The 20531-nt window shown below is 49.9% G+C and overlaps 1 protein-coding gene across 1 annotated transcript in view; it reads right to left on the minus strand.

The window, feature by feature from the left end:
• Positions 1 to 751: 751 nt before the first annotated feature.
• LOC116937853 (uncharacterized) overlaps positions 752 to 20531 on the minus strand; it is a 29599-nt gene continuing 9819 nt past the window's right edge. Inside the window, exons 2-4 of the mRNA XM_032944968.2 lie at positions 8980 to 9773; positions 6741 to 6852; positions 752 to 3622 (exon numbers count right to left, since the gene is read on the minus strand). Of these exons, the coding sequence (XP_032800859.2) occupies positions 3597 to 3622; positions 6741 to 6852; positions 8980 to 9773 (932 nt within the window). The 3' untranslated portion in view covers positions 752 to 3596. The remainder of the gene's footprint in view (positions 3623 to 6740; positions 6853 to 8979; positions 9774 to 20531) is intronic.

The following is a 20531-nucleotide window of genomic DNA, read 5'->3' on the forward strand; positions in this document are numbered from 1 at the left end:
ACCTCCTGTAGCCAGGCGAGGTAGGCAACATCTCAAAGTGTCTGAGATTGAACCCACGACCTCCTGTAGACCAGGCGAGGTAGTCAACATCTCTCAGTGTCTGAGATCGAACCCACGACCTCCTGTAGACGAGGCGAGGTAGTCAACATCTCAAAGAGTCTGAGATCGAACCCACGACCTCCTGTAGACCAGGTGAGGTAGTCAACATCTCAAAGTGTCTGAGATAGAACCCACGACCTTCTGTATACCAGGCGAGGTAGTCAACATCTCAAAGTGTCTGAGATTGAACCCACGACTTCCTGTAGACCAGGCGAGGTAGTCAACATCTCTCAGTGTCTGAGATCGAACCCACGACCTCCTGTATACCAGGCGAGGTAGTCAACATCTCTCAGTGTCTGAGATCGAACCCACGACCTCCTGTAGCCAGGCGAGGTAGGCAACATCTCAAAGTGTCTGAGATTGAACCCACGACCTCCTGTAGACCAGGCGAGGTAGTCAACATCTCTCAGTGTCTGAGATCGAACCCACGACCTCCTGTAGACGAGGCGAGGTAGTCAACATCTCTCAGTGTCTGAGATTGAACCCACGACCTCCTGTATACCAGGCGAGGTAGTCAACATCTCAAAGTGTCTGAGATCGAACCCACGACTTCCTGTATACCAAGCGAGGTAGTCAACATCTCAAAGTGTCTGAGATCGAACCCACGACCTCCTGTAGACCAGGCGAGGTAGTCAACATCTCCAGCTCGAGCTTTCACCATTCGTTTTGAGTTTATTGGGCACACAATCACAGATGAAGGTGACACGGACATCCGATATACATCATCATCGTCATCGTCACAATCATCACAGTGGTTACAATGATCATCATTGCAATCATCATCATTACAATGACCAAAATGGTCATCACAATCATCATCATCATCATTACAATCATTGTCATTACAATCATCATAATTACAATAATCATCATTGCAATCACCATCATGGTCATCATCATTACAATCACCATCATCACAATCATCATAATCATGATTACAATAATGATCATCACAATGATCATCATGCCAATCATGCCAATCATCACAATCAACATTATGATCATCATCACAATCATCACCATGACAATCATCATCACGATCATCATCACGATCATCATCAACAGATCTGTGGTTGAGGGAATTGGGTGAGATGTGATATCTCAGAGCTCTTACAAAAGTTAATTCATCCAAACAAGAACAACTACTACTGCTGCTGATGATGATGATACTACTACTGCTGCTGATGATGATACTACTACTGATGATGATGATACTACTGATGATGATACTACTACTGATGATGATGATACTACTACTACTGATGGTGATACTACTACTGATGATCAAACTACTACTACTGATGATGATGATGATACTACTGAAGATGATGATACTATTACTGAGGACGATGATACTACTACTACTGATGATTATACTACTACTCATGATGATGATACTACTACTGATGATGATGATACTACTGATGATGATACTACTGATGATGATGATACTACTACTGATGATGATGATACTACTACTACTGATGATGATACTACTACTGATGATGATGATGACACTACTGATGATGATGATACTATTACTGATGATGATACTACTACTGATGATGATACTACTACTGATGATGATGATACTACTACTGATGATGATGATACTACTGATGATGATGATACTACTACTACTGATGATGATACTACTACTACAGATGATGATGATACTACTGAAGATGATGATACTATTACTGATGACGATGATACTACTACTCCTGATGATTATACTACTACTCATGATGATGATACTACTACTGATGATGATGATACTACTACTGATGATGATACTACTGATAATGATGATACTACTACTGATGATGATGATACTACTACTACTGATGATGATACTACTACTGATGATGATGATGACACTACTGATGATGATACTATTACTGATGATGATACTACTACTGATGATGATACTACTACTGATGATGATGATACTACTACTGATGATGATGATACTACTACTGATGATGATACTACTACTGATGATGATGATACTACTGATGATGATGATACTACTACTGATGATGATGATACTACTAATACTACTGATGATGATTATGATACTAATGATGATGATGATACTACTAATACTACTGATGATGATGATACTACTACTGATGATGATGATGATACTACTACTGATGATGATACTACTGATGATGATACTACTACTGATGATGATGATGATACCCTGAATGAAGAAACCCGCAATTAGGGCGACATTCTCAAGACTCACAGAGTTATCGATCGGTTATCAATAAGCAATCATCGGTTTAATTGCTTCTTTCGAAAGCAATCGAAATAATTTAACTAATATACACACACACAAATTTGTGTTTAAAATAATTATATAATCGTGGTAATGATGTCTTAGGATTGTTGCTAACGTTAATATTATATTCTTAGTTTTCTTGACTTTACCGAAAAAACTAAGAATATGAATTACTGCAGTCACGAAAGCTTTGAATCAAAACGTTAATATTATTAACATTGTTATCGAATGTTCATGCATTATCCCAAGTGGTTATATTTTATATCTGACCACTAGCCCACTCCCACCCCCCAGGAATAATAAAATCGTTTAAATCAATTAAACTTTGAGTGTTAAAATTAACATTTAAATCAATTAAACTTTGAGTGTTAAAATTAACATTTAAATCAATTAAACTTTGAGTGTTAAAATTAACATTTAAATCAATTAAACCTTGAGTGTTAAAATTAACATTTAAATCAATTAAACTTTGAGTGTTAAAATTAACATTTAAATCAATTAAACCTTGAGTGTTAAAATTAACATTTAAATCAATTAAACTTTGAGTGTTAAAATTAACATTTAAATCAATTAAACTTTGAGTGTTAAAATTAACATTGAAATCAATTAAACTTTGAGTGTTAAAATTATGGTGAGTGTTAAAATTAACAATTAAATCAGTTAAACCTTGAGTGTTAAAATTTACTTTTAAATCGATTAAACGTTGAGTTAAAATTAACATTTAAATCAATTAAACGTTGAGTTAAAATGAACATTTAAATCGATTACACGTTGAGTGTTAAAATTAACATTTAAATCAAGTAAACGTTGTGTTAACATTAACATTTGAATTCGCGTGGTGTGTGTGTTATAATGTGTGTGTTATAATGTGTGTGTTATAATGTGTGTTATAATGTGTGTGTTATAATGTGTGTGTTATAATGTGTGTGTTATAATGTGTGTGTGTGTTATAATGTGTGTGTGTTATAATGTGTGTGTGTTATAATGTGTGTGTTATAATGTGTGTGTTATAATGTGTGTGTGTTATAATGTGTGTGTTATAATGTGTGTTATAATGTGTGTGTGTGTTATAATGTGTGCGTTATAATGTGTGTGTTATAATGTGTGTGTCTCTGTGTGTTATAATGTCTGTGTGTGTTATAATGTGTGTGTTATAATGTGTGTGCGTTATAATGTGTGTATGTCTGTGTGTGTGAGTGTCTGTGATTTATAATCCAGCATTGCTCGATAGGCCTGCAAAACAGAGACACAAACAGAGTTACAGACACCGAGACTCACAGAGACACACAGAGACTCACAGAGACACAGAGACACAAAGAGACACAAAGAGACTCACAGAGACTCACAGAGAGAATCAGAGACTCACAGAGACACACAGAGACTCACAGAGACTCAAAGAGACAAATAGAGACACACAAAGACACACAGAGACACACAGAGACTCACAGAGACTCGCAGAGACACACAGAGACACACAGAGACTCACAGGGACTCGCAGAGACACACAGAAACTCACAGCTACACACCGAGACACACAGCTACACACTGAGAGACACAGAGACACAGAGACTCACTCAGAGACTCACTCAGAGACACATACAGAGACACACTCAGAGACTCACTCAAAGACTCACTCAGAGACACACACACAGACTCACAGAGTCTCACACAGAGACACACACAGAGAGACGCACACAGAGACTCAGAGAGACTCACACAGAGACTCACACAGAGACTCACAGAGACTCACACAGAGACTCACAGAGACTCAAACAGAGACTCACACAGAGACTCACACAGAGACACACAGAGACACACAGAGACTCACACAGAGACTCACACAGAGACTCACACAGAGAAACACACAGAGACACACACAGAGAGACACACAGAGACTCACACAGAGACACACACAGCGACTCACACAGAGACACTCAGAGACTCACACAGAGACTCACACAGAGACTCACACAGAGAGACACACAGAGACACACACAGAGACTCACACAGAGACTCACACAGAGACACACACAGAGACTCACACAGAGACTCACACACAGACACACACAGAGACTCACACAGAGACTCACACAGAGACACACACAGAAACTCACACAGAGACTCACACAGAGACACACACAGAGAACACACAGAGACTCACACAGAGACTCACACAGAGAGACACACAGAGACTCACACAGAGACTCACACAGAGACACACACAGACACACACAGAGACACACACAGAGACACACACACAGAGACTCACACAGAGACACACACAGAGACACACACAGAGACTCACACAGAGACTCACACACAGAGACTCACACAGAGACTCACACACAGACACACACAGAGACTCACACAGAGACACACAGACACACACAGAGACTCACACAGAGACTCACACACAGAGACTCACACAGAGACTCACACAGAGACTCACACACAGAGAGACTCACACAGAGACTCACACAGAGACACACACAGAGACTCACACAGAGACACACACAGAGACTCACACAGAGACTCACACAGAGACACACACAGACACACACAGAGACACACACAGAGACACACACACAGAGACTCACACAGAGACACACACAGAGACTCACACAGAGACTCACACACAGAGACTCACACAGAGACTCACACACAGACACACACAGAGACTCACACAGAGACACACAGACACACACAGAGACTCACACAGAGACTCACACACAGAGACTCACACAGAGACTCACACAGAGACTCACACACAGAGACTCACACAGAGACTCACACAGAGACTCACACAGAGACACACACAGACACACACAGAGACTCACACAGAGACACACACAGAGACTCACACAGAGACTCACACACAGAGACTCACACAGAGACTCACACACAGACACACACAGAGACTCACACAGAGACACACAGACACACAGAGAGACTCACACAGAGACTCACACAGAGACTCACACAGAGACTCACACAGAGACACACACAGAGACTCACACAGAGACTCACACAGAGACTCACACAGAGACTCACTCAGAGACACACACAGAGACTCACACAGAGACTCACACAGAGACTCACACAGAGACACACAGACACACAGAGACTCACACAGAGACTCACACAGAGACTCACACAGAGACTCACACACAGACACACACAGAGACTCACACAGAGACACACAGACACACAGAGAGACTCACACAGAGACTCACACAGAGACTCACACAGAGACTCACACAGAGACACACACAGAGACTCACACAGAGACTCACACAGAGACTCACACAGAGACTCACTCAGAGACACACACAGAGACTCACACAGAGACTCACACAGAGACTCACTCAGACACACACAGACACACACAGAGACTCACACAGAGACTCACACAGAGACTCACACAGAGACTCACTCAGACACACACACAGAGACTCACACAGAGACTCACACAGAGACACACACAGAGACACAGAGACTCACACAGAGACACACACACAGAGACTCACACAGAGACTCACACAGAGACACACACAGAGACACACACAGAGACACACACAGAGACACAGAGACTCACACAGAGACACACACACAGAGAGACTCACACAGAGACTCACACAGAGACACACACAGAGACTCACACAGAGACACACACAGAGACTCACACAGAGACACACAGAGACTCACACAGAGAGACTCACACAGAGACACACACAGAGACTCACACACACAGAGACTCACACACAGACACACACACAGACACACACAGAGACTCACACAGAGACTCACACAGAGACACACACAGAGACACAGAGACTCACACAGAGACACACACACAGAGACTCACACAGAGACTCACACAGAGACACACACAGAGACACACACAGAGACACACACAGAGACACAGAGACTCACACAGAGACACACACACAGAGAGACTCACACAGAGACTCACACAGAGACACACACAGAGACTCACACAGAGACACACACAGAGACACACACAGAGACACACACAGAGACTCACACAGAGACACACACAGAGACACACACAGAGACTCACACAGAGAGACTCACACAGAGAGACTCACACAGAGACTCACACAGAGACACACACAGAGACACACACAGAGACTCACACAGAGACTCACACAGAGACTCACACAGAGAGACACACAGAGACACACACAGAGACTCACACACACACAGAGAGACTCACACAGAGACTCACACAGAGACTCACACAGAGAGACACACACAGAGACTCACACACAGAGAGACTCACACAGAGACTCACACAGAGAGACTCACACAGAGACACACAGAGACTCACCTGGCAGGCCACTCCACTCTCTCATCAGCAGCACAGTGCTGATGAGAGTCGCTGGAACGAAACTCCACACGGTCACACTGCCACGGGTAGATTGTGGGCATGAACTCTTCGCCTGTGATCGCAACAACAACATCATCATCATATGCATCATCATCAGCATCATCATCACCACACCGTCTGTCTGTGTCCACGTGTGTGTCTGCGTGATTGTGTGAGGAGCTCACAAATCCTTGAAGGATCTGGGCAAGGTCCCATCGGTGAGCTCCTCCGGCGGGTCAAGGCTGCGATGGCTGGGCCACGTAGCCCGCATGCCCAGCCACCGCATGCCCAAACAGCTTTTGGTAATAGGTTTTGCCTCCTTTAACTGGCACACAAACAACTGACACCTTTATTCAAGGCATCAATAACCACGACACAAGCGGTCAAAATGCTTTGTGTTGTGGTTATTGCAAACACGATGCCTTGAATAAAGGTGTCAGTTTTTTGTGTGCCAGTTAAAAAGGGTAAAACCTATTCCTGTATCTTGTTTACTGGCAAAGGAGGTCTCATAATGTAAGAAACAGCTTTTGTTCGGCCGGATCGAGGGGGCTAAGCGGGAGCGACACGGGGCTAGAGAAGGGATGGAGTGACGTGGTACAGGAGGACGTGGAGCTGAGTGGACTTGCCGATGACCGGTACCAGCGGTGTCAAGATCGGCCTCTGTGGAGGAGGCTCGTGAAGGATGCTACTGGGCAGTTGGAGGCAGTCGCCCTCCAACAACAACGGAGGGCGGAGGAGCGACGCTCACAACAACGAGCGGAGCGCCGGGTGGCTAAAGCACAGCAGGGTTGGCACAGTAGGGGGCACAGGTGGTGCATCAGCCAGTCATCTCAGTCATCTCAGTCAGTCGACCCGTGGCACCTGCTGGGTCTGCCCCGTGACCTCCTGCCAGCGGGCGTTCGACACTTCACGTGGCCTCAGGGTGCACATAGCCTGGCACAAGCGTCGTGGTGACGTCACCGCCACTTAGTGGCGAATGGTGGTTGTTGTTGTGTGTGTGTCTAGTAGTGAATGGCGGTTGTATTTGTTGATGTTGTTGATTTTCTTAATGTTGTTGTGGTTGTTGATGTGGTTGATGGTGTTGTTGTTGTTGATGGTGTTATTGTTGATGTTGTTGTTGTGGTTGTTGTTGATGTTGTTATTGTGGCCTATGATGTTGTTTGTGATGTTGTTGTTGTGGTTGTTGTTAATGTTGTGGTTGTTGTTGCTGTGGTTGTTGTTGATGTTGTGGTTGTGGATGTTGTTGTTGATTTTCTTTATGTTGTTGTGGTTGTTGATGTGGTTGATGGTGTTGATGTTGTGGTTGTTGTTGATGTTGTTGATGTTGTGGTTGTTGATGTTGTTGATGCTGTTGTGGTTTTTGTTGTTGATGTTGTGGTTGTTGTTGATGTTGTTATTGTGGTCTATGATGTTGTTTGTGATGTTGATGTTGTTGTTGTTGTTGATGTTGTGGTTGATGTTGATGTTGTTATTGTGGCCTATGATGTTGTTTGTGATGTTGATGATGTTGTTGTTGTTGTTGATGTTGTTGTTGATGTTGTGGTTGATGTTGATGTTGTTATTGTGGCCTATGATGTTGTTTGTGATGTTGATGATGTTGTTGTTGTTGTTGATGTTGTGGTTGATGTTGATGTTGTTATTGTGGCCTATGATGTTGTTTGTGATGTTGATGATGTTGTTGTTGTTGTTGATGTTGTGGTTGATGTTGATGTTGTTGTTGTGGCCTATGATGTTGTTTGTGATGTTGATGATGTTGTTGTTGTTGATGTTGTTGTTCATGTTGTGGTTGTTGTTGATGTTGTTGTTGTTGTTGTGGTTGATGTTGTTGTTGTTGATGCTGTTGTTGATGTTGTGGTTGTTGATGTTGTTGTTGTTGTTGTTGTGGTTGATGTTGTTGTTGTTGATGCTGTTGTTGATGTTGTGGTTGTTGATGTTGTTGTGGTTGTTGTTGTGGTTGATGTTGTTGTTGTTGATGCTGTTGTTGATGTTGTGGTTGTTGATGTTGTTGTGGTTGTTGTTGATGATGTTGTTTGTGATGTTGTTGTTGTTGATGTTGTGGTTGTTGTTGTTGTTGTTGATGTTGTTGTTGTTGTGGTTGTTGTTGTTGTTGTGGTTGATGTTGTTGTTGTTGATGCTGTTGTTGATGTTGTGGTTGTTGATGTTGTTGTGGTTGTTGTTGATGTTGATGTCACCGACTCACGGTGGTCATGGTGGTTGGAACGGCTGTCGAGTTCACCAAAGCCGTGGAGTTGCCGGCGGACGTGGAGGAGTTGCCGCTGGGGCCCGTCCAGGTGGAGTTGTTGGAGGTGGAGGTGGAGTTGGAGGTGGAGTTGGAGGTGGAGTTGCCGCCGCCGGTGTTAGGGGAGGGGGTGGAGGTGGCGATGGTGGTGAGGGAGTTGCCGGTGGTGATGGTGGTGAGGGAGTTGCCGGCGGCGATGGTGGTGAAGGTGGAGGAGTTGCCGGCGGTGATGGTGGTGAAGGTGGAGGAGTTGCCGGCGGCGATGGTGGTGGAATCGGCGACGGTGGAGCTGGAGAAGTTGCCGGTGGCGATGGTGGTGGTGGAGGTGGACGAGTTGCCGGCGGCGATGGAGGTGAGGTCGGCGGCGATGGTGGAGCTGGAGAAGTTGCCGGTGGCGATGGTGGTGGTGGAGGTGGACGAGTTGCCGGCGGCGATGGAGGTGGGGTCGGCGGCGATGGTGGTGGAGGTGGACGAGTTGCCGGCGGCGATGGTGGTGGAGGTGGTGGACGAGTTGCCGGCGGCGATGGAGGTGAGGTCGGCGGCGATGGTGGTGGAGGTGGACGAGTTGCCGGCGGCGATGGTGGTGGAGGTGGTGGACGAGTTGCCGGCGGCGATGGAGGTGAGGTCGGCGGCGATGGTGGTGGAGCTGTTGCCCACCGACGTTTGGCTGCTGCTTGAGACGTTGCTCCACGAGGAGTTTGTGTCCACGGTCCACGGGGGGATTGTCGCCGTGGTCGACTGGGTCACGTAGGAGCCTGTGGCACGACACACGGACAGGTGGGTGGGTGGGTGGGTGAGTGAGTGGGTGAGTGGGTGGGTGAGTGAGTGGGTGAGTGGGTGAGTGAGTGGGTGGGTGGGTGAGTGAGTGGGTGGGTGGGTGAGTGAGTGAGTGAGTGGGTGAGTGAGTGAATGGGTGAGTGGGTGGGTGAGTGGGTGGGTGGGTGGGTGGGTGAGTGGGTGAGTGGGTGGGTGGGTGGGTGGGTGAGTGGGTGGGTGAGTGGGTGAGTGGGTGGGTGGGTGAGTGGGTGGGTGGGTGGGTGGGTGAGTGGGTGAGTGGGTGGGTGGGTGGGTGAGTGGGTGGGTGAGTGGGTGGGTGAGTGGGTGAGTGAGTGAGTGGGTGAGTGGGTGGGTGAGTGAGTGGGTGGGTGGGTGGGTGGGTGAGTGGGTGGGTGGGTGGGTGAGTGGGTGGGTGAGTGGGTGGGTGAGTGAATGGGTGAATGAGTGAGTGAGTGGGTGAGTGAGTGGGTGAGTGAGTGAGTGGGTGAGTGAGTGAGTGGGTGAGTGAGTGAGTGAGTGGGTGGGTGGGTGAGTGGGTGAGTGGGTGAGTGAGTGAGTGGGTGGGTGTGGGTGAGTGGGTGAGTGAGTGGGTGAGTGGGTGGGTGAGTGAGTGAGTGGGTGGGTGAGTGAGTGAGTGGGTGAGTGAGTGAGTGAGTGGTGAGTGAGTGGGTGGGTGAGTGGGTGGTTGAGTGAGTGAGTTGGCCAGTGAGTGGAGTGGCAGCCTCTCCTACACATAAACACAGAGGAACCAGTCCACGGGACCTCCTGTAATCCACAGAGACCTAAGCGGTACCAGTCTAGCTCCCGACGGAGGAAAGGCAGCCTTTCCTCATAAACACGCGAACCATAACCAGTCCACGGGACCTCCTGTAATCCACAGAGACCTAAGCGGTACCGGTCTAGCTCCCGACGGAGGAAAGGCAGCCTTTCCACGTGAACACGCGAACCATAACCAGTCCACGGGACCTCCTGTAATCCACAGAGATCTAAGCGGTACCGGTCCAGCTCCCGACGGAGGAAAGGCAGCCTTTCCACGTGAACACGCGAACCATAACCAGTCCACGGGACCTCCTGTAATCCACAGAGACCTAAGCGGTACCGGTCTAGCTCCCGACGGAGGAAAGGCAGCCTTTCTACGTAAACACGTGAACCATAACCACTCCACGGGACCTCCGGTAATCCACAGAGACCTAAGCGGTACCGGTCCAGCTCCCGACGGAGGAAAGGCAGCCTGTGATGAGAGGTTTATTTTTTTCCCCCCATTTTTTTCCGGCAACGAGACAGCTTGCGTTCAGATGTCAAAACGCCAAAAACGAAAACCTTCCAGCGGGGAATCGCGTCACTGCGTCAGCCGCGGTGCTTGTGGCCCGGGATGCAAACACAAAACCACCCTTCTCTGTGTGAGTCTCTGTGTAGGTCTCGCTATTACCAAGTCGATTTAAAGCTTTCGTGACTGCAAGGATTCATCTCCTTTGGTTCTATTGGGTAAAGTCACGTAGGTAAAAAAATAAAATAACAAAATTCGCGACGTTTCGGCCACAGCACGAGCGGCCAACGTCAGGTGAAGGGACCAGGCTGTCTGGAGGACAGCGCTGGAGTGAAAAAAGCCACGTTCAGATCGCGGACCTTTAAGCTGTGTGAGAGGAAACAAAGCGCCTTGACAAAGGAAATTAGCATAGAATTTAGCATTGAAATGGCTGAGTGATTAGCTTGTAAAAAGTCAAAGCCTACACATCCACAGAGGCACCTAGTACAAATCAAACAGGAGAATTTAGCATTGAAATAGCTGAGTGATTAGCTTGTGACTGGTCGCAGAAATGGCTATGTTAAAGTCAAAGCATACACATTCACAGAGGCAGATAGTACAAATCAAACAGGAGAATTTAGCATTGAAATAGCTGAGTGATTAGCTTGTGACTGGTCACAGAAATGGCTATGTTAAAGTCAAAGCATACACATCCGCAGAGGCACCCCTTGACAAAGGAATTAGCATAGAATTTAGCATTGAAATGGCTGAGTGATTAGCTTGTGACTGGTCACAGAAATGGCTATGTTAAAGTCAAAGCATACACATCCACAGAGGCACCTAGTACAAATCAAACAGGAGAATTTAGCATTGAAATAGCTGAGTGATTAGCTTGTGACTGGTCACAGAAATGGCTATGTTAAAGTCAAAGCCTACACATCCACAGAGGCACCTAGTACAAATCAAACAGGAGAATTTAGCATTGAAATAGCTGAGTCATTAGCTTGTGACTGGTCACAGAAATGGTATATGGGCTTCTGTGACAATCTGTGAGTCTCCGTGGGTCTCTGTGGGGTCTCTGTGGGTCTCTGTGTGTCTCTGTGGGTCTCTGTGAGTCTCTGTGAGTCTCTGTGAGTCTCTGTGGGTCTCTGTGTGTCTCTGTGGGTCTCTGTGAATCTCTATGGGTCTCTGTGGGTCTCTGTGGGTATCTAGGGGTCTCTGTGGGTCTCTTTGTGTTTCTGTGGGGCTCTGTGCATCTTTATGGGTCTCTATGGGTCTCTGTGTGAGTCTCTATGGGTCTCTGTGTGAGTCTCTATGGGTCTCTGTGGGTCTCTATGGGTCTATGTGGGTCTCTGTGGGTCTCTGTGGGTCTCTGTGTGAGTGTCTGTGGGTCTCTGTGGGTCTCTGTGGGGTCTCTGTGGGGTCTCTGTAGGTCTCTGTGTGAGTCTCTATGGGTCTCTATGGGTCTCTATGGGTCTCTATGGGTCTCTATGGGTCTCTGTGGGTCTCTTTGTGTTTCTGTGGGTCTCTATGGGTCTCTGTGGGTCTCTATGGGTCTCTGTGTGGGTCTCTGTGGGTCTCTGTGAGTCTCTGTGGGTCTCTGTGTGGGTCTCTGTGGGTCTCTGTGGGTCTCTATGGGTCTCTGTGGGGTCTCTGTGGGTCTCTGTGGGTCTCTGTGGGAGTCTCTGTGGGTCTCTATGGGTCTCTGTGGGTCTCTGTGGGAGTCTCTGTGGGTCTCTGTGTGGGTCTCTGTGGGTCTCTGTGTGGGTCTCTGTGGGTCTCTGTGAGTCTCTGTGGGTCTCTGTGGGGTCTCTGTGGGTCTCTGTGGGTCTCTGTGGGTCTCTGTGGGTCTCTGTGTGGGTCTCTGTGGGTCTCTGTGGGAGTCTCTGTGGGTCTCTATGGGTCTCTGTGGGTCTCTGTGTGAGTCTCTATGGGTCTCTGTGGGTCTCTGTGGGTCTCTGTGTGGGTCTCTGTGGGTCTCTGTGGGTCTCTATGGGTCTCTGTGGGAGTCTCTGTGGGTCTCTGTGTGGGTCTCTGTGGGTCTCTGTGTGGGTCTCTGTGGGTCTCTGTGAGTCTCTGTGGGTCTCTGTGGGGTCTCTGTGAGTCTCTGTGGGTCTCTGTGGGTCTCTGTGGGTCTCTATGGGTCTCTGTGGGTCTCTGTGGGGTCTCTGTGGGTCTCTGTGGGTCTCTGTGGGAGTCTCTGTGGGTCTCTGTGGGTCTCTGTGGGTCTCTGTGTGGGTCTCTGTGGGTCTCTGTGAGTCTCTGTTGGGTCTCAATGGGTCTCTGTGGGTCTCTGTGGGGTCTCTGTGGGGTCTCTGTAGGTCTCTGTGTGGGTCTCTATGGGTCTCTGTGGGTCTCTATGGGTCCATGTGTGAGTCTCTATGGGTCTCTGTGGGTCTCTATGGGTCTCTGTGGGTCTCTGTGGGGTCTCTGTGGGTCTCTGTGGGTCTCCGTGGTTCCATGTGTGAGTCTCTGTGGGTCTCTTTGGGTCTCTGTGTGCATCTCTGTGTGTCTCTGTGGGTCTCTATGGGTCTATGTGTGCATCTCTGTGGGTCTCTTTGTGTTTCTGTGGGTCTCTGTGAGTCTCTGTGGGTCTCTTTGGGTCTCTGTGTGCATCTCTGTGGGTCTCTATGGGCCTCTGTTGGTCTCTGTGGGTCTCTATGGGTCTCTGTGTGGGTCTCTGTGGGTCTCTGTGGGTCTCTGTGGGTCTCTATGGGTCTCTGTGCATCTCTGTGGGTCTCTTTGTGTTTCTGTGGGTCTCTGTGGGTCTCTTTGGGGTCTCTATGGGTCTCTGTGGGTCTCTGTGGGTCTCTGTGAGACTCTCTGTGTGTCTCTGTGTGTCTTTGTGGGTCTCTGCTGGGTCTCTGTGGGTCTCTATGGGTCTCTGTGTGTCTCTGTGGGTCTCTGTGGATCTCTATGGGTCTCTGTGAGTCTCTGTGAGACTCTCTGTGTGTCTCTGTGGGTCTCTATGGGTCTCTGTGTGAGTCTCTGTGTGTCTCTGCTGGGTCTCTATGGGTCTCTATGGGTCTCTGTGGGTCTCTATGGGTCTCTGTGTGAGTCTCTATGGGTCTCTGTGGGTCTCTGTGGGTCTCTGTGTGAGTCTCTATGGGTCTCTGTGGGTCTCTGTGTGAGTCTCTGTGTGTCTCTGCTGGGTCTCTGTGGGTCTCTGTGGGTCTCTGTGTGAGTCTCTGTGTGTCTCTGCTGGGTCTCTGTGTGAGTCTCTATGGGTCTCTGTGGGTCTCTGTGTGAGTCTCTATGGGTCTCTGTGGGTCTCTATGGGTCTCTGTGTGTCTCTGTGGGTCTCTGTGCTGTAATGATATCAGCCACTCCTCTGTCGAGGGAGCTTGACCGGGTCTGGCTGGATCTCTGCCTATTACAGGAGGTCTCATAGACTCGTCCTGGTTCCTGTGCTTTGCGTGGGGAGTCTTCCATTGATCATCACGTCACCTCCTTTGCCAGTGCCAAAATATGACGATACTCCTCTTATTCTTAGTTTTTTCGGTAAAGTCACTGCAGTCACGAAAGCTTTAAATCAAAAGATACTCCTCTTCTTTGGTTCTCTCGGTAAAGTCACCACCACGTAGAATGAGAACGAAATGCTAAATCGATCAAATAAAACAACGTGATGAAATTCTCACGACGTTTCGGCCACAACACAAGCGGCCTTCGTCAGGTGAAGGGACGAGACTGTCCTGGAGGACAGCGCTGGAGTGGGAGAAGCCAGGTGTGTGCAAACCTGGTGGCCAACTACAAGAAACGTCTGACCTCTGTGATTGCCAACAAGGGGTTTTGCCACCAAGTACTAAGTCATCTTTTGCGGAGGTGTCAAATACTTATTTCCCTCATTAAGATGCAAATCAATTTATGACATTTTTGACACGCGTTTTTCTGGATTATTTTGTTGATGTTGTTATTCTGTCTCTCACTGTTCAAATAAACCTGCCATTAAAATTATAGACTGATCATTTCTTTGTCAGTGGGCAAACGTACAAAATCAGCAGGGGATCAAATACTTTTTTCCCTCGCTGTTCTTCATCACAGAGAGAGAGAAATGTAGCAGGCATTGTCAGTGTCGGGGATGGAATCCACGACCTCCTGCACACCAGCCGAGGTAGTTAACGTCTCCCCAGCCACCGACCCAAACTCGACCCACTCAATCGCTGAATTACTCACTCACTCACCCACCCAATAACCCACTCACTCACTCACCTTCTCACTCACTCACCACTCATTAACTCACTCACCCACTCACTCACTCACCCACCCACCCAATTACCCACCCACTCACTCACTCACCACTCATTGACTCACTCACTCACCCACCCACTCACTCACTCACCCACTCACTCACCCACCCACTCACTCACCCACTCACTCACTCACCCACCCACTCACTCACTCACCCACCCAATTACCCACCCACTCACTCACCACTCATTGACTCACTCACCCACTCACTCACTCACCCACCCACTCACTCACCCACTCACTCACTCACCCACCCACTCACTCACCCACTCACTCACTCACCCACCCACTCACCCACCCAATTACCCACCCACTCACTCACTCACCTTCTCACTCACTCACTCACCACTCATTAACTCACTCACCCACTCACTCACTCACCCACCCACTCACCCACTCACCCACTCACTCACTCACTCACCACTCATTAACTCACTCACCCACTCACTCACTCACCCACCCAATTACCCACCCACTCACTCACTCACCTTCTCACTCACTCACCACTCATTAACTCACTCACCCACTCACTCACTCACCCACCCAATTACCCACCCACTCACTCACTCACCTTCTCACTCACTCACTCACCACTCATTAACTCACTCACCCACTCACTCACCCACCCAATTACCCACCCACTCACTCACCTTCTCACTCACTCACCACTCATTGACTCACTCACCCACTCACTCACTCACCCACCCAATTACCCACCCACTCACTCACTCACCTTCTCACTCACTCACCACTCAGTAACTCACTCACCCACTCACTCACTCACCCACCCAATTACCCACCCACTCACTTACTCACCTTCTCACTCACTCACCACTCATTAACTCACTCACCCACTCACTCACTCACCACCCAGTCACCCACCCAATCACTCACTCAGGCACCCACCCACTCACCTACTCACCTACTCACCCATCAACCAAATCATCCACCCACTCACCCACCCACTCACTCAACTACCTATCCACCAACCTACTCACTCACCTTACCCAACCACCAACCCACCAACCCACCCACTCACGCACCCAATCACTCACCCACTCGCTCACTCACTCACCCACCCACCCACCCACTCACCCACCCACTCACCCACCCACTCACCCACCCACTCACCCAACCACCCACTCACTCACTCACCCACCCACCCACTCACCCAACAACCCACCCACTCACCCACTCACTCACCCACCCACTCACTCACCCACTCACTCACTCACCCACCCACTCACTCACCCACTCACTCACTCACCCACCCACTCACCCACCCAATTACCCACCCACTCACTCACTCACTCACCTTCTCACTCACTCACTCACCACTCATTAACTCACTCACCCACTCACTCACCCACCCACTCACCCACTCACCCACTCACTCACTCACTCACCACTCATTAACTCACTCACCCACTCACTCACTCACCCACCCAATTACCCACCCACTCACTCACTCACCTTCTCACTCACTCACCACTCATTAACTCACTCACCCACTCACTCACTCACCCACCCAATTACCCACCCACTCACTCACTCACCTTCTCACTCACTCACTCACCACTCATTAACTCACTCACCCACTCACTCACCCACCCAATTACCCACCCACTCACTCACCTTCTCACTCACTCACCACTCATTGACTCACTCACCCACTCACTCACTCACCCACCCAATTACCCACCCACTCACTCACTCACCTTCTCACTCACTCACCACTCAGTAACTCACTCACCCACTCACTCACTCACCCACCCAATTACCCACCCACTCACTTACTCACCTTCTCACTCACTCACCACTCATTAACTCACTCACCCACTCACTCACTCACCACCCAGTCACCCACCCAATCACTCACTCAGGCACCCACCCACTCACCTACTCACCTACTCACCCATCAACCAAATCATCCACCCACTCACCCACCCACTCACTCACCTACCTATCCACCAACCTACTCACTCACCTTACCCAACCACCAACCCACCAACCCACCCACTCACGCACCCAATCACTCACCCACTCGCTCACTCACTCACCCACCCACCCACCCACTCACCCACCCACTCACCCACCCACTCACCCACCCACTCACCCAACCACCCACTCACTCACTCACCCACCCACCCACTCACCCAACAACCCACCCACTCACCCACTCACTCACCCATCCACTCACTCATCCACTCACTCACTCACAAACTCACTCACTCACCCACCCACCCACTCACCCAACCACCCACTCACCCAACCACCCACCCACTCACCCACTCACTCATTCACTCACCCATCCACTCACTCACTCACACATCCACTCACTCACTCACTCACCCACCCACTCACTCACTCACCCACTCACCCACTCACCCACTCACTCACTCACCAACCCACTCACTCACTCATTCACCCACCCACCCACCCACTCACTCACCCACCCACTCACTCACCCACCCACTCACTGACTCACCCACCCACCCACTCACCCACTCACCCACCCACTCACTCACCCACCCACTCACTCACTTACCCACCCGCTCACTCGCCCACCCACTCGCCCGCTCACCCACTCACCCACTCACTCAACCACCCATTCACCCACTCACCCAACCACCCACCCACTCACCCACTCACTCACTCACCCATCCACTCAACTCACTCATCCACTCACTCACTCACTCATCCACCCACTCATCCACCCACTCACACACCCACTCACCCACTCATCCACTCACTCATCCACCCGCTCATTCACTCATCCACCCACTCATCCACTCACTCACCCACTCACTCACTCACCCACCCACTCACTCACTCACCCAACCACCCACTCACTCACTCACCCAACCACCCACTCACTCACTCACCCACCCACCCACTTACCCACCCACCCACCTACCCACCAACCCACTTACCCACCCACCTACCCACCCACCCACCTACCCACCCAACTTGCTTGTACAACAACAAGCTGAACCGGTACCCAACCCCCGGTTCCCGGGAGTTCCTCAACTGGGGGTTGAGGAAGTTGAAACTCTATCGGCAGTCACTCCGGTTGTGATTGGTTTGCACCAACAACCCGCTCACCTAATCATTCACTCACTCACCCACTCACTCACCACTCACCAACTCACTCACTCACTCACCCACCCACTCACTCACTCACTCACCCACTCACTCACCACTCATCCACTCACTCACCCACTTACTCACTCACCCACCCACTCACTAACTCACCCACTCACCCACTCACCCACTCACTCACTCACTCACCCACTCACTCACTCACTCACCTCCTCACCCACTCACTCACTCACCCACTCACCCACCACTCACTCACCACTCACTCACCACTCACTCACCCGCTCACCCGCTCACTCACCCACTCACTTACTCACCCACTCACCCACTCACTCACTCACTCACCCACTCACTCACTCATCCACATACTTACTCACACACTCACTCACCCACTCAGCCACTCACTCACTCACTCACCCACCCACTCACTCACCCACTGACTCACTCACTCACTCACCCACTCACTCACCCACCCACACTCTCACTCACCACTCACTCACCCACTGACTCACTCACCCACCCACTCACTCACCCACCCACTCACCCACTCACTCACCCACACACTCACTCACCCACTCACTCACTCACCCACCCACTCACTCACTCACTCACCCACTCACTCACCACTCACTCACTCACCCACACACTCACACACTCACTCACCCACTCACTCACCCACTCACCCACACACTCACACACTCACTCACCCACTCACTCACCCACTCACCCACTCACCCACTCACCCACACACTCACTCACTCACCCACACACTGACCCACTCACTCACCCACTCACTCACTCACCCACACACTCACTCACCCACTCATCCACACACCCACTCACCCACTCACTCACTCACCCACTCACTCATTCACCCACACACTCACTCACCCACACACTCACCCACTCTCTCACGCACTCACTCACGCACTCACTCAACCACTCACTCACCACTCACTCACTCACCCACTCACCCACCACTCACTCACCCACTCACCCACTCACTCACCCACTCACTCACCACTCACCCACTCACCCACTCACCCACTCACTCACCCACTCACCCACTCACTCACCCACCCACTCACTCACCCACTCACTCACTCACACACTCACTCACTCACCCACCCACACACTCCCACACTCACTCACTCACCCACTCACTCACCCACTCACCCACACACTCACTCACCCACACACTGACCCACTCACTCACCCACTCACTCACTCACCCACACACTCACTCACCCACTCACTCACTCACCCACTCATCCACACACCCACTCACCCACTCACTCACTCACCCACTCACTCATTCACCCACACACTCACTCACCCACACACTCACCCACTCTCTCACGCACTCACTCACGCACTCACTCAACCACTCACTCACCACTCACTCACTCACCCACTCACCCACCACTCACTCACCCACTCACCCACTCACTCACCCACTCACTCACCACTCACCCACTCACCCACTCACTCACTCACTCACTCACCCACTCACTCACCCACCACTCACTCACTCACCCACACACTCACACACTCACTCACCCACTCACTCACCCACTCACCCACACACTCACACACTCACTCACTCACCCACTCACTCACCCACTCACCCACACACTCACTCACTCACCCACACACTGACCCACTCACTCACCCACTCACTCACTCACCCACACACTCACTCACCCACTCACTCACTCACTCACCCACTCATCCACACACCCACTCACCCACTCACTCACTCACCCACTCACTCATTCACCCACACACTCACTCACCCACACAATCACCCACTCTCTCACGCACTCACTCACGCACTCACTCAACCACTCACTCACCACTCACTCACTCACTCACCCACTCACCCACCACTCACTCACCCACTCACCCACTCACTCACCCACTCACTCACCACTCACCCACTCACCCACTCACCCACTCACTCACCCACTCACCCACTCACTCACCCACCCACTCACTCACCCACTCACTCACTCACACACTCACTCACTCACCCACCCACACACTCCCACACTCACTCACTCACCCACTCACTCACCCACTCACTCACTCACTCACCCACCACTCACCCACTCACTCACTCACCCACTCACTCACTCACCGA

The sequence above is a fragment of the Petromyzon marinus genome, assembly GCF_048934315.1.
Source record: "Petromyzon marinus isolate PM22_M1 ecotype Great Lakes invasive population chromosome 85 unlocalized genomic scaffold, UKy_Petmar_22M1.pri1.0 chr85_unloc.1, whole genome shotgun sequence".
Taxonomy (NCBI): domain Eukaryota; kingdom Metazoa; phylum Chordata; class Hyperoartia; order Petromyzontiformes; family Petromyzontidae; genus Petromyzon; species Petromyzon marinus.